Source organism: Ostrinia nubilalis, chromosome 24 (assembly GCF_963855985.1).
Source record: "Ostrinia nubilalis chromosome 24, ilOstNubi1.1, whole genome shotgun sequence".
Taxonomy (NCBI): Eukaryota; Metazoa; Arthropoda; class Insecta; order Lepidoptera; family Crambidae; genus Ostrinia; species Ostrinia nubilalis.
The window spans coordinates 8,971,851-8,985,804 of record NC_087111.1 but is presented as its reverse complement, the minus strand read 5'-3'; the positions used below and the strand labels follow the sequence as shown (position 1 = coordinate 8,985,804).

The 13,954-nt window shown below is 40.3% G+C and overlaps 2 protein-coding genes across 3 annotated transcripts; both read right to left on the bottom strand.

The window, feature by feature from the left end:
• Nucleotides 1-358: 358 nt before the first annotated feature.
• Nucleotides 359-3,311, bottom strand: LOC135083778 (uncharacterized). The gene is made up of 2 exons (XM_063978528.1): nt 2,375-3,311; nt 359-609 (listed from the first exon to the last, which is right to left on the bottom strand). Exons 1-2 carry the CDS (start codon nt 3,204-3,206, stop codon nt 404-406), a joined length of 1,038 nt encoding a protein of 345 aa, XP_063834598.1. The 5' UTR covers nt 3,207-3,311; the 3' UTR covers nt 359-403.
• A 145-nt stretch (nt 3,312-3,456) lies between these two features.
• Nucleotides 3,457-10,891, bottom strand: LOC135083962 (facilitated trehalose transporter Tret1-like). 2 transcript variants are annotated; one of them, XM_063978726.1, is made up of 9 exons: nt 10,805-10,891; nt 9,821-9,954; nt 8,965-9,114; nt 8,057-8,255; nt 7,017-7,207; nt 5,917-6,156; nt 5,290-5,432; nt 4,463-4,574; nt 3,457-3,804 (listed from the first exon to the last, which is right to left on the bottom strand). In XM_063978726.1, the coding sequence occupies exons 2-9, from the start codon at nt 9,870-9,872 to the stop codon at nt 3,539-3,541; spliced, it is 1,353 nt and encodes a 450-aa protein (XP_063834796.1). In that variant the 5' UTR covers nt 9,873-9,954; nt 10,805-10,891; the 3' UTR covers nt 3,457-3,538. The 2 variants fall into 2 exon arrangements, with proteins under 2 accessions (XP_063834796.1, XP_063834795.1); XM_063978725.1 differs by lacking the exon at nt 10,805-10,891 and having other exon boundaries at nt 9,821-10,725.
• Nucleotides 10,892-13,954: the final 3,063 nt, after the last annotated feature.

Genomic DNA, 13,954 nt, shown 5'->3' with positions numbered 1-13,954 from the left:
AATGACAAACTAAAACTGCCAATATTTGTATATGTTTGTATATGAAAAAATATATCCTCCCGTGGTGAGGCAAAGACGTAGGTAGATCCAATAAGGTTAATCTTCACATACTTTACATGTTAAAATATTTATCTACTTACCATCATCATTCCATCTTAGACGGCCGTTTGGTGTAGTGGTTTGCACCGGACTACTAAGCCAGAAGTCGCGGGCGAGATGATTTGAACAGGAACGCTTCATCAAATGTAATCAAGAGCTAGCGCATCCAATATTAAAAATAAAAAAAGACATCTTTAATTCTAACTCGAGTGAATTTAAAAAAAACCATAGCTGAAAACATGCCATTTTATTAGTACAATAAAATCTTCTAAACATGGTTTAAACTTCATAACAGGAACTGGCATCACAAAGCTTCTTTCTCAAGGTTGTTCAGCATCTTACACATCAAGTCTTTGATCTGGGTGGACAGGTGGCCGACGGTACTGCACAACTTCTGGATGGAGCACAGTAGCATTCTCTGGTTTTCTTTACTGCTGTTGTTGTTGATGATCCTGGAGTCGGAGCATGCTGCTTTGCAGTCACCGCCTTTTAGCGTCACTGTTTCGGCATCTGCGAAAGAAGTAACCAAAGAAAGTAGTTTAGGATGGGAGTCAGCTACATGGTGAAGTGATGAGATGGATGCTTCGGGTGTTAGCGTCCTAGGTACTATCGGGGACTCGAACGCCTTGACACCTTAAGGGCCTAAATTGTTTGCACACACACGCTCGATTACGCTCCGCCCCCGTTCATTCATATTTCGGGTCTAAGCAGCGTCGGCGCACCACTGTAGATGTTTGCCCTAGGAAACCAAGCTCTATGTAAAGCAATTAGGATTGAGTATTGCTTATTACTCGCATCCGTAGCGCTCGTTTGGCAACGTCGCATTTTAGTCAATTTGAAACCCAATAAAGAATCGCTACAAAATATTATATGAGGCTTCGTGTAAAATTTGAACTAGCGATTGCCCGCTCGGGTCACAAAATTGCTATCGCACATTCCGAGGTAACTATGCAATTTCCCGAGAAAAAAGTAGCCCTTTCTACAATTATTGTTGATATTATGAGTGTAAATCTCATTGAGTCATGAGTGTAAATGATATTAGTTTAGCTAGTTAGGGCGAGAAATACAAAATCATACAGTTGCTTTCGAATTTTACTTATTTAATAGGTATTTAATTTATTCGGAACTTATTTAAACAATATGTTATTGAATTAATTAGTAAAGTGTTAAGGAATATTTGTGGCTTAAAACAATCATTGTAAGATCTGGCTATAACTTTCTTAAATCCTTGAATGTAAATAAAAACTTATACCTGATAGGTTTCTATTTATTTTTAATGCATATTTTGTTTTCCGTTTTAAAGAAACACTTATCTTTAAAACGGAACATCTCACATCCAGGTAATTGGTTATCGTAAATATTATAATATTCAGTTAGTTTTATTTCAAATTCAATTTTTTATTGCACATTAAGTGTCTTTACACAAGGTCTTAAATCAATAACAATTAAACTTCAAACTAAATAATACTTAAACAGTTAACAATGAATAGATAAGTTTGTAAGTAAATATAAGAATTATTATGAGTAATCGAGCGGAGGTCAATAAAAAGGCAATCAAACAGTCCAATTACTAGCACGGGTCAACACAAATCAATCGGTTATTGATCACGAAACTTTACAAAAAAACAAAGGAGAGAATATGTCGACAGATCGCCAAAGCAAAAAGCAGACAGACCTCGTATAAAAACACAATATTAAAAAAAATACATATCTATTTGTTTGTAACCAAATTCTATTATTAAAATTCTAAGGCTGAGTTGCACCATCTTACTTTAACTTTAACAAACGTCAAAATTCTGTCAAACTCCATACAAAAAGGACCGATTACCGTTATAGTTACGGTCAAAGTTAGGTGGTGCAACTCAGCCTAAAACTAAGAAAGATTCAAGAAAAAGAAACATTTCGTTTTAAACCTTAACCGTATGACAATAAAGTGCACAATGGTATTTCGTATTGCAACCTAAGCCCTGATTGTCTCTTATTGGTCGTAGTAAAAATATAGTAAAATGCGTAACCAATTAGAGACGCGGTGAGCACGTGACCGGAGCGATGCGCTTACGCTAAAATTTCTACAAAGTGGTCAGGCGGAAGAGTCCCCGATAGTACCTATAAGCGTTAATTGAAACAGTTGTTTGTAATGTAGTTGTAGGTATTAATATTTTATATTAATAATTATACTACAAGCTGGAGAAGCTAAAATCGTGAGAGTAAGTAATCGTTTATGAACAAGACTAGAACAAAATATGTATGCTAATAAAATAATGCGTTAACTTACCATACAGACCACCATTAGTATCCTCATGCCCTTGAGTGCCAGTGTTGATCGTTTCCCCACTATTCATCATGTCCCCTGGCTGCCCGGACAGACACGAGCATGATCGTGACCTTACTAGAGGAGATGCAGCCCTGTTTGGAGATGCAGCTCTATTTTCCGGATAGAACTCCCTTTGCGAAGGAGTTCTGGACGCCCTGGTTGGAGTAGACGCCATGTGAGGCGATTGCGACCTGATAGATCTTGGTGACGCCCGTTGAGGAGCAATTGGTTGGGACATACATTGTGGGATCCCAGTCGCAGACGCGCAGGGATTAAGCTCCTCAGCCATGGGCTGGTACGCAGACGGTGGTGGAGTGTGTGGCTGCTGTGACGAAACTGGAGGGATCCTGGTCATTTCAGGAGACGAAGCTGGAGGCGTGTGATGAGATGTCTGCGAAGCTGAGCAGCCAGGACCACATGGCATCGGGCCCATTTGGGTAGCCTGAGGAGAGACGTTTTGGTACGTTGCATTTGTGTCGGGACTGTTTAAAGGACACTCGTTTATTTGACACGTGGGAAGCTTGTTCGCAGGGCATTCCTGGTTGGTGCACGTATACGGGGGGTCTGTAAGAAACTCCTTGGGCTCTTGGGTATTGCAGTTCGGGCAAGGGCATGTTATTGTTATGATACCAGCTTTGATGTCCTGGATCTTCCCAGGGGTGTAGTTCAAGCATGTGAAGTGGGCCCATTTCTTGCAGGCCCCTTTGCATTGTATCCCGGTTTTACGTGTTACTGATTCAAGGCAGATTTTGCAAGGGTTCTTCACTCTTGAGCACTTTTTCATTTTAGACATTTTAGATGATGTTTTATGTGGTGTTTTGGGGGACCATGGTGAGGATGGGATGCTTTGGTTTCTTCTGCATTGGGTATTTGCGTAAATCTATTTCATAAACATGCCATGTTTTACGACTGCTATGAATGCCAAAGTGACTGACATATTATGTGACAATATCACCAATTTTGACAAGTGATTCAGCAAGAAGAAATCTATAAAAATAGGAGTTATGTTTACTCTATGGTAATATTAATAAAACAAAATCCTAACAAGTAAAAAAGTGGTTATTCCCTTTATTTACACATCACAGTAAAAACAAATAATTTCATAAATTCCCTTACAATCTAAACCTAACTTAGCATTTTCTGGACTTCAATAAGGCTCTTCCCTTTGGTTTCTGGTATGCAGATTAGCGTGAAGAGGAACGCTATGCCGCAAGATGCGCTGAAGATGGCAAAGGCTACATGGGTGCCTGTTCCAGCTATGATGTAGGCGAAGGCAGTGACTGTGCTGAACCCTGCGAGCCAGCAGACGCAAACGGCTATAGACGATCCTACTCCACGAACGTTGAGCTGGAACATCTCTCCTACTAAAGCTCCTGGAAGCACTAGGAACCCTGGAAAAGGAAATTACTCAATTTAAATATCATCCCTTGGCTCATGTAGCGGAAACTAAATGACCTAATGATGATGAAGAAGTATAAGGAGACAAGACATTCCTAGTTGATGATGTAGGTAATAACTGTATCCAACTGTCTCATTTCCGTAAACGAACTAAAGCTATGTCAGTGACATAGCCCGACGGACTAGCAAGCTGAAGTGGTAATGAGCAGGGCACATAGTACGCAGAACTGACGGCCGATGGGGCAGCAAGGTTCTGGGATGGAGGCCGCGTACCGGAAAACGCAGCGTGAGACGTTCACCCACAAGGTGGACCGACGACATCATAAAGGTGGCAGGAAGACGCTAGACGCAGGCCGCCTACCAACCGGGCAACATGGAAAGCATTGGGGGAGGCTTATGTTCAGCAGTGGACGTCCTATGGCTGAGATTTTTTTTATTTTTTTTTATTTGTTTAACAATGTTTCAACAGCATTTAATGGTACCTACATAAATGTGCAGGATGATGATGATGAACTGTCTCATTAAGTCGGTGTAATATCAGGGTCATACTTATTGATTACACCTGCATGTGGCTATATCTGCACTTGAAAACTTTGTCTTTACTAAGGGAGCTCTATGTCCGGTAGTGATCTTAATATATTAAGTGCTTACCAAAGCTATTTGATATGCAGTATATGATAAAAACTGGTAACGGCAGCCATCTGATGTCGAGGGCCACTGGGTTTCCAATGTTATACAGGTATATGTATACTGACAGGATCATCTGAAAAACAATAAATTAACGATTTCAATTCAATTAAGTCTTATGTATAATTTCCGTCCTACTGTTTCGTTTTCTAATATTGAAGCCCTAAACTAAAGAGAAACCTAATAGTTTTTCGAACAATTTGCTTACGAGTACATACTAGGTATCTATTTCAAATACATAAAGCATATTTTGTCTATGAGGGCTTATCGTATTCTAAAATAGCGTAACTAGATTTCTAGGCTTTAAAATACTATGGTTTTAGTGCATACTCGTACCTACTTACTGTAGGTAGACTAAAGTCCTGTCACATAGTGAGTGGTGAGCGTAAAAGCGGTAAGAGAACTATCTTAATCACCCTCACTATGGTAGTACCACTGTAGAGTAGGTCTGCCACTCGCGCCCACTTTAAATCTGTACACTCGTCAGTGATGCCAACTAAAGCCCGGTTTGTGAGCACGTAGAATTTTGTCCAATGACCTCAAGCTACCCATCCTTATCGCTCGCGCGTAATTATATTGTTGTCGCTACTGTGCGACGGGTGCCCGCAGTGAGTGTGCGAGCGCGACAGCAACATAATTACGCGCGAGCGATAAGGGTGAGTAGCTTGAGGTAATTGGACAAAATTCTACGTGCTCGCAGACCAGACTATAGTGGTCGCAAACACGGTAGCATTAACACATCCCCATAAAAATTATCTCTATAAAAATTGCTTTTTTCTTGAATTACTTACCAAGGCCAGCCCGCATACAAACGTAGAGGTGAGCAGCAGCGGTCGCCTTCCAAACCTCTCTACAAACAAAGGCGTTATGCACCCTGACAACACGTTGACTGCCCCCACGATGATCGTGGCTATGTACGGAGTGATTGACGACCCTGGAACAGTTTTGAGTAGGTTCATTAATAAGTTAATTTTGACTAAAAAACGTCATATCCACTGGACACAGGTCTAGCCTAGGTTCGTTAATTTGTAGTTTCAACTAAAGTCTGGTCCTTGAGCACGTAGAATTTTGTCCAATGACCCCTAGCTACCCATCCTTATCGCTCGAGAACTTCTACGAGTATATGCCAAGCGGCCATTAGTTCTGTACTGAGTTTGGCATTTGGCTATCTAGGTTACGTTAGTTTTTCGTTTATGATTCGATCGTGTAGGTACCTAGATAAATTTCATCGTTCTCTAAGTGGACTGGAGCATTCATGAAGCTGGTAATATCGAAATAAACGTTTGTTTAGGTACATGGCCCGGACAGACATTAACTGCTGTGTTGCATATTCTGGCTGGTATTTTTAATTAACAATTTAGAAATTAAAGTTTTTCAACCTCACGCATTAATTACTAATAGGTATTAAAAATCTGTACCTGCAATTTCGAAAATCAACGTAGTGTAAGTCAACATGGCGCTGACACCAGCCGTCTGCTGCAAAAGGTACAGAAAAGACGTTAAGATAAGCGCCTTTCTGTTGCACTTCACTTGGAGCAGCGTCTTCCATGGGTTCGACTTTCTGTTCTCTTCTAATTCCATTTTCATTTCTGATATTTTCTCCGCATCTTCTTTCCTGTTTAGAGCCAGGAATGTTGATCTGGCATCTTCTTCCCTGTCTGAAACGCAAATGAAAATGTGAGCTTTTCCAGCTAAAGCCCGGTCTGTGAGCACGTAGAATTTTGTCCAATGAACCCAAGCTACCCATCCTTATTGCTTCCGTGTAATCATATTGCTGTCGCGACTGTGTGACGGGCGCCCGCAGTGAGTGTGCGAGCGCGACAGCAACATAGTTATCCACGAAGACGCGCCCCACCAATTTTTGGTCAAGGGAAGCGCGGGGCGTTTGATCCGAGCAATCCGAGCGTCATTATTGTAGTGTGCATGTCGTGTACACTCATGGATGATTTAGCGTGAACCGATAATACTCAAACATTAGCGGAAGAATGGTGGGGCGCGTCTTCGTGGATGAAACGATCTATACCAGCGTTGCCAGTTTTTTTTTTCGCCAAGTCGGGACTTTGGTACTTTTTGAGTGAAAATAGCGGGATTCTTCCGTCAAAAGCGGGACATAGTAAAAAAACGTATATAATCAAAGGTTTTCAAATATTTATCTTTTTATTTGACTTAAAATTACGTTTACGTGACAATAGATAGCAAAAGTAGCCATAGAAAATGTATTTTTACAAAAAAATAATATTTTAAATCAGATTTACTCTATCGTTAAATTCGTCTTTAGAATAAAAAAAGAAAAAAATTAAAAAAGTTTTATTCTTTAGAATAATATGGCGTTTCAAACAATAGTCTGGTGAAATGAGTGTCGCTCTCCGAAAAGCGGGACCGAGCCTGTCCCGCGCGGGACATTTAAGTTTGATTTAAAAATCGGGACGTCCCGCCAAAATCGGGACGTCTGGCAACGCTGATCTATACCTACATTGATGCAAAGAACATAAGTTATTATAACAACCATCGAACTTACCCTTTATAATATGGAAAATAGGTGTCTCTGGCATAAAAAATATACCGCATATAAAAACAGCTCCCACGATCATTCCTATGTAGTTAACCATCTCGTAAGACACATAGGTGCCCACAGAGTAGACTAATAAGAAACCTAGACTGTTGAAAATCCCTGTGCATCCTAGCAGCATGCCCCGGACTTCTGTTGCCCTGGAAATGGAAAATTGTAGAGTGTTTTACTGTCTTTCCTGAACTTTCGTTCGTTCGTTACAGCCAAATAACCTCCACTGCTGGACAAAGGCCTCCCCCAAGGTTTTTCACAATAAACGGTCCTGCGCTGCCCGCATTCAGGCTCTTCCCGCGACCTTCACCAGATCGTATCTCTATACTATTATAATCCGGGCCTTTTCAAGGCAATTTGAATAGGCACTTACAGGGCAGATATGTACCATCTTAGACTGTATCTCACTTAACACCAGGTGCGATTGCGGTCAAATACCTGCCATGTTACGCATAAATAATAACTAGAAATATCAAGGAATTTCAGTGTTTTACATTCACAACGAGGAAGCTCTTGGCCATCTCACTTCTCTCACATCTCACTTGATGAAGTGATGATCAGACTGAAGGTGGAAGCGATCTTCACCCGAAATCCTCAATCACAGAGGAACTCCCTGACTTCCAACTGTCATAACACAAACAGCGCTGTTACCATTGAATGGTAGTACCTAGCTAGCCAGGTGGGCTTAAGCCTAAGCAACCAAACCTGAGCATAAAATTAGGCCCCCATTGGGAATCGAACCCGGGATCTCTGTATCTGAAGCAGGTGGTTTTACTACTAGACCACAGAGACATTTTGTGTGTTCAAAAAGATTTTGAAATTCCACATCGTTATACACACAGTCAGCATCAAATAGTTGTTCAAGCAAGTTCATGACACCCAAAGTAGCCAAATGAGTCTTTGTCACAAATTGGAATAAGATTGTGTTGCCAACTCTTTGGCCACCTTAGGTGTCATGAACTATTTGACGCTTTTTAATGTAAGTAGTTATGACTTACGCAATCTCCCCAATATACACCAAGTTGATTCCGAACACCACACTGATGCCAGCGCCCAATATGAACCTAAAGGCGATCACAGCCCCTGGATTCTTGATCAGCGCTAGTAAGAGGAACGATACCATTCCCGTCGCCGCTCCCATGATGAGGCACGGCTTCCGACCCACCACATTGGACAGAGGGCCAGATATTACTGTGCCTGGAATAATAAAAACAATTGTCAGTGTATTAAACCTACTTTTCAGGAAGCAATTCCATTGACTTTCAAATATTTAACAAAAGGACGTAATGGAGCCATCATAAAAAAAATTACACTTTGTATAAAAGTTTTCATTCACAAACGATGCTTGCTTAAATGAAGCAGGAAATCGAATGCACAGCGTTGAATAGAGCTCTGTGATTGGTTCGTGTGTCATCCTGTGCGTCCACGCGGACTTTGAGACCTCAAAATATTGTTTTGAATACGGGCACAAGCCACCAACATAAAAGTCCACTAAAAAGTACCATAATTGATATTTTCGGTACCAGTCTGCCAAATGCCAAGCTTAAGAAACGTACTTTTAAAGGCAGTCTGTCACTATTTTTGACAATGTGCAGTGGCAGTGAGTGGTGAGCGTAATCTTGACTTGTTTCGACTAAAGTTGTTCAGCTAAATGTCGTCCACTGATGGACAAAGGACATCCGTAAAGATCGTTTCATCCACGAAGACGCGCCCCACCATTCTTCTCTGCTAATGAGTTAACGTTTGAGTGTTATCGGTACACGCTCTAAATGATCTATGAGTGCACACGCACACTACAATCAAACTTCCCGCACCCCGCGGTTCCCTTGACCAAAAATTGGTGGGGCGCGTCTTCGTGGATGAAACGATCTGTACTTTTAAGTCCTAAACAATTTGCTATACAAACCTACAAAGCTCCCAATTAAAAGTATAGAAACGATCCAGTTCGTCTGTGATAGACTCGGTGTTTGGGGGAACTGCTCAGGGTCATTTAGCTTGGAGATGACTGGTGATGGCCAGCCTGCTGCGTACCCGAACATGATCTGGCCCAAACATGCTGAAATGGAATAGGCAACAAGTGAAATCCAGTTATTAGTGTTAATAAGAGGCCTCCCAATAGGTGGATCGACGATCTGGTGAAGGTCGTGGATGCTGGCGGCGCAGGACCGGTCTTTGTGGAAAACCTTGAGGGAACCTTAAACCTTTGTCCAGCAGTGGACGTCTTTCAGCTGAAACGAATAAGAGGACCGAGCGCATTGGACGTCCACAAGGTGGACTGACGACCTTATAAAGGCAGCAGGAAGGCGCTGGATGCAGGCCGCTACCAACTGGTCACTATGGAAATCATTGGGGGAGGCCTGTTCAGCAGTGGACGTCCTATGGCGGAAATTATAATGATGATGATGAATTAGAGGACATAGAGTCAGGACAAGAAAAGCATGCTATGGTACTGTATTTTTATGAAATCGAGGTGCTGTATTTGTTGTGTCAGGTCTTTCACAAGTTTTGAAAGTTTTATTTAAGAATAGAATAAAAATATGGCACACAAATCACTAACAATAAAGAAAAGTTTCCAAAAAAGTGGGGATCTTTTTTTCAGTATTACCGGACTTCTAAGGCATGGTTGCGATTAAAAAACAAATCAAATAATATAGGCAGCATATTATAACTTCACTCTAAAACAAATGATAGTGGCCAGTATGAGATAATTAAAAATAACTTTTTGTGGATTAAAAAAATATAAAAAGCAATTAAAAACTTACCGACAAGCGCAATGAGGATTTGCTTCGCGTATATCGTTATCGTCCACAACATTATTAATAAATTAATAATCCCACCGACACAGGTAAACTAATAGCACTGACATTCATACAAACATGCAACAATGTTGCTAAATCTGCACAAATAAGATAAAAACTTAACACTCCGATGCTAAATAATACCTAATCCTTTTTCTAGTTGAATGAGTTAAACTTAAACCCAATCAAACAGGTCTCCGTCTCAGAGATGAACGTGAAAATAATAAATAAACCATAAGTGCGTTAACACTGTTGTTATTTAGAACGGTATTACATAACCGGTATTTATTTACAATACAGTCCATTAGTTCTACTTCATGGCCAACGTGTTGCCAAGTAGGTATATATCACAGAAATGAACTAACATTTATTTTGCCAAAATCTACAATCTTCTTGAAGCGTGACCCTGGCCAACATTTAGCAGTGATAAAACCTATAAAGATTAGTTTGCAAAATTTGTCTAAACTAGTTATTTAGGGCATCTAGTAGATACCCTAAATAATATGTAGTTAGATGTGTAGATTATGTATAGATGAATAATGCCGGAAAAACGCATCACATCGAGATGTGTAATTAGGTATTTATACATGCCAAAATGGCGGAAAACTGTGTACCTACCTCATAGCATTATTATGTAAATCTTCTTCTATTTATAAGACTCTTTATCATACAGCGATACAAATTGCTAGCTGTGTTGAATTTTAATGTGAATTTTATTTCGAGTTTTTGCTAGTCTTTGTTTACTATGTCGTGATGGGTCTGCAATTACTTCTTTTAATAACAAATTATATTTCTGTCTTTATAATCAAATTAACATTTATTGATCACTTTTAACCATAGCTTTTAACACCATAAAAATCGGTTGAAATCTTTTATAACATTCAGCAAATAATTTTTATACGTTCTACTCATAGAGGTTCTACTTAAATTTTACTTTCAACTAGTTACCTATCAGATCTTTTTGAATATTTAAATCACTTTAAATATCACAGAGTTATGTTTTTAGGAACAAATTCACGAATGTATAGCAGAAAAATGTTTTGTTTGCACATGGAATGATTTTATCAATCTTATCTAATCGAAATTGAATAATTTCTAGTATGACAATAAATGCATAATCTAGATTGACTGAAGATATGCATTGTTTTGTTCAAAGACACATGAAAGACGAAACTTTTGATGATAAAAATAATCTAACCAAATAAAAAAGGCATTATGTAAATATTTAGTTGGATTTACGTTAACAATCAACTGCTTAAACATTTAAATCATCTACTTAGTGGTCTATTAAAGTAAGTGCATGGAAAACTCCGATGCATAAAAAAAGTAGATAACTCTGCTGCACAAATACATTTCCTTTACAGCATTGAACATTGCTTGTTTGTTTCTGTCCCATACCTACAACTCATATTATCAACTAAATGAATTTATCGTCTTGTCTTAGAAAGTATATTGCACTTCATCATCATCATTTCAGCCATAGGACGTCCACTGCCGAACATAGGCCTCCCCCAGCCCCTTCCTGCTACATCAGGTCGTCGGTCCACCTTGTGGGTGGACGTCCTACGCTGGCCGTACATGGCTTCCACTGCAAAACCTTGCTACCCCATCGGCCGTCAGTTCTGCGTACTATGTGCCCTGCCCATTGCTACTTCAGCTTGCTAATCCATCGGGCTATGTCAGTGGCTTTAGTTCGTTTACGGATCTCCTAATTTCTCCTCATGTAGCCAAGATCTACAGCTTGACCGCCAATAAAAACCCAACCAGTGAAGGTCAAGTTTGTCCCGGGGGAAAGTTAAACTGTCATTGGATGTGCAATGAAATTTACCAGAAGCAAAAAGAGGATTTGACCTGTACTCTACTAACTCTACGTGCTGGCCAAACAGGTTCGGGAAGTCTGATGATGTTTGCATTTATATCTTACAGTTCCATCACCGGGGAACCAGACGCAGGTTGGCGTACCATCTCTACATTTGATTGTCGACGTTCCACCTAGGGTTGCCAGGTGTCCGGCTTTAGCCGGACATGTTTGGCTTTTTACGGTCTTGTCCGGCCAAATATTGTGTTGTCCGGCCTGTCCGGCTTTTGTTAGGCTTTTTATTTGGTTGACGCGCCAGGCGAAAGTCGAGCTACAGATAATATGAAGCGCACCCGTCATCAGGATGTTATGTAGCAACCGATGATGATAGTACTCAACTCATGAGTTGAAACTAATTGCACTGTCAGGCACATGTTCGGCTTTTAGGGTAAAATGTCCGGCCAAATGAAGCACAGAGTCCGGCTTTTGTGATTTTGGACCTGGCAACCCTAGTTCCACCAGCTCGCACTAACCGCTTGGTTGGTTAACTCTTTTATAATGCGACCAGCTGAAATTCTCTGCCTGCAGCTGCTGTCTAGCCTGAGCACTATAATCCAGCTTCTTCAAGCCGAGAGTGAACGGTCGTATTCACAAACATTACTATGAGGACTCACAGTGCGCGTGGTCGCTCAGGGTGACACACGAACCAATCACACAGCTCTATTCAATGCTATGCGTTCGATTTGCTGATTCACTTAAGCAAGCATCGTTTGTGAATACGGGCGTAAGCACTTACAAGGCAGATTGGTTCCATCTTAGACCGCATCTCACTTAACATCAGGAGTGATTGCAGTCAATAAATACTTCCTTGGTTTTGTATAAAAAAACAGTTGACTTTTACGACATCCTCAGGAAGACTGGGGGTGATCCTAAATTCTGCTATAACTCTACGGCTACTAATCATGATGTTGAGTAAAAGTAATCCGGAGCAGAAGGGAGAATTTGACAGAGCGGCGGCGTGGCGCGTAGCGGAGCTGTGCGGAGCGAAGAAGAGAAATGGAAATAATGAAATCTGATTGGTTATTCAAAACACTTCTCCGCTCCGCTCCGCCTTGGTAGGAACCGGGCTTAATACTTAGAGGAGTCCACACATATTTGAAGGTTATATTTATCTTAGATGAACTCACTACCTTCTTAAACTGATAGCGTGATATGAAGATAATTTCTGCGACTGTTATTATGCGACTACTATGTAACTTGATAAGGAATTACTGCGCATGTATGTGTACATATAGCAACATCAAAAATTGACATGAATTATACAGGGTGTTCCATAATTAGCACGTCACACTGACACACACCAGAGGCAAGAGGTAAATGAGCCTAAGACGTATCGAAAAAGTCTATTAAGTTCGTTCTTTAAAATAACAACCCGATTATGCTAACTGCCACTTAGCTGGAATGTAACTCTCCCTCCCATTCTGCACACCTCCCTGCGTTCGCCTCGTCCGTGCCAGAGAGTCGATGTGACGTCACGGACGGCTGCCAAGAGCGCAGTTAACTCGACCGGGATGTAATTCAAAACTCATCAAACTTTTCTATGGACATTAATAACTAAAATTTATCTCAAAACTTATGAAACTTTTCTATGAACATATTATTATTATTATTATGACTTGTTCGACGAGTCTTACACCCTGTATGAATGGCAGACTAATTCAGACTATATCAAAGGGACCGATGATAAATACACTCACATTTTAAAAAAATGTGGAGTTTATTTATTAAAGATTGATATCAGTAATATTTAATTTGATAAGCGATTATTTTGAACGAAACGCTAGATTTTGCTTGAAGATAAAATAATGCAGATAAATATAAGAAAATTAAATATTGCTTGATAGCGATATCATAATTAATAACTGGAACAAACTTTAAGAGTATTTTAATTTAGTCATTAAATAAAAGGTATGTACTATTCGGCGAATTATAAAGATAGGTACATTAATAAAGGAATAAGTCTCTATGTAGGTATTTAGTCAGCTTCAAATAGTTCGTGACACCCAAAGTGGCCAAAAAGTTGACAACACAACACAACCTTATTGACAAAGACGTCGTGTTGCGAACTTTGCTGCATGGTACTGTTTGATACTGACTGTAGGTATAGTCTGGTCCGTGAGCATGTAGAATTTTGTCCAATGACCCCTAGCTACCCATCCTTATCACTCGCGCGTAATTATGTTGCTATCGCGATCGCACACTGACTGCGGGTGCCAGTCGCACAGTCGCGACAGCAATAT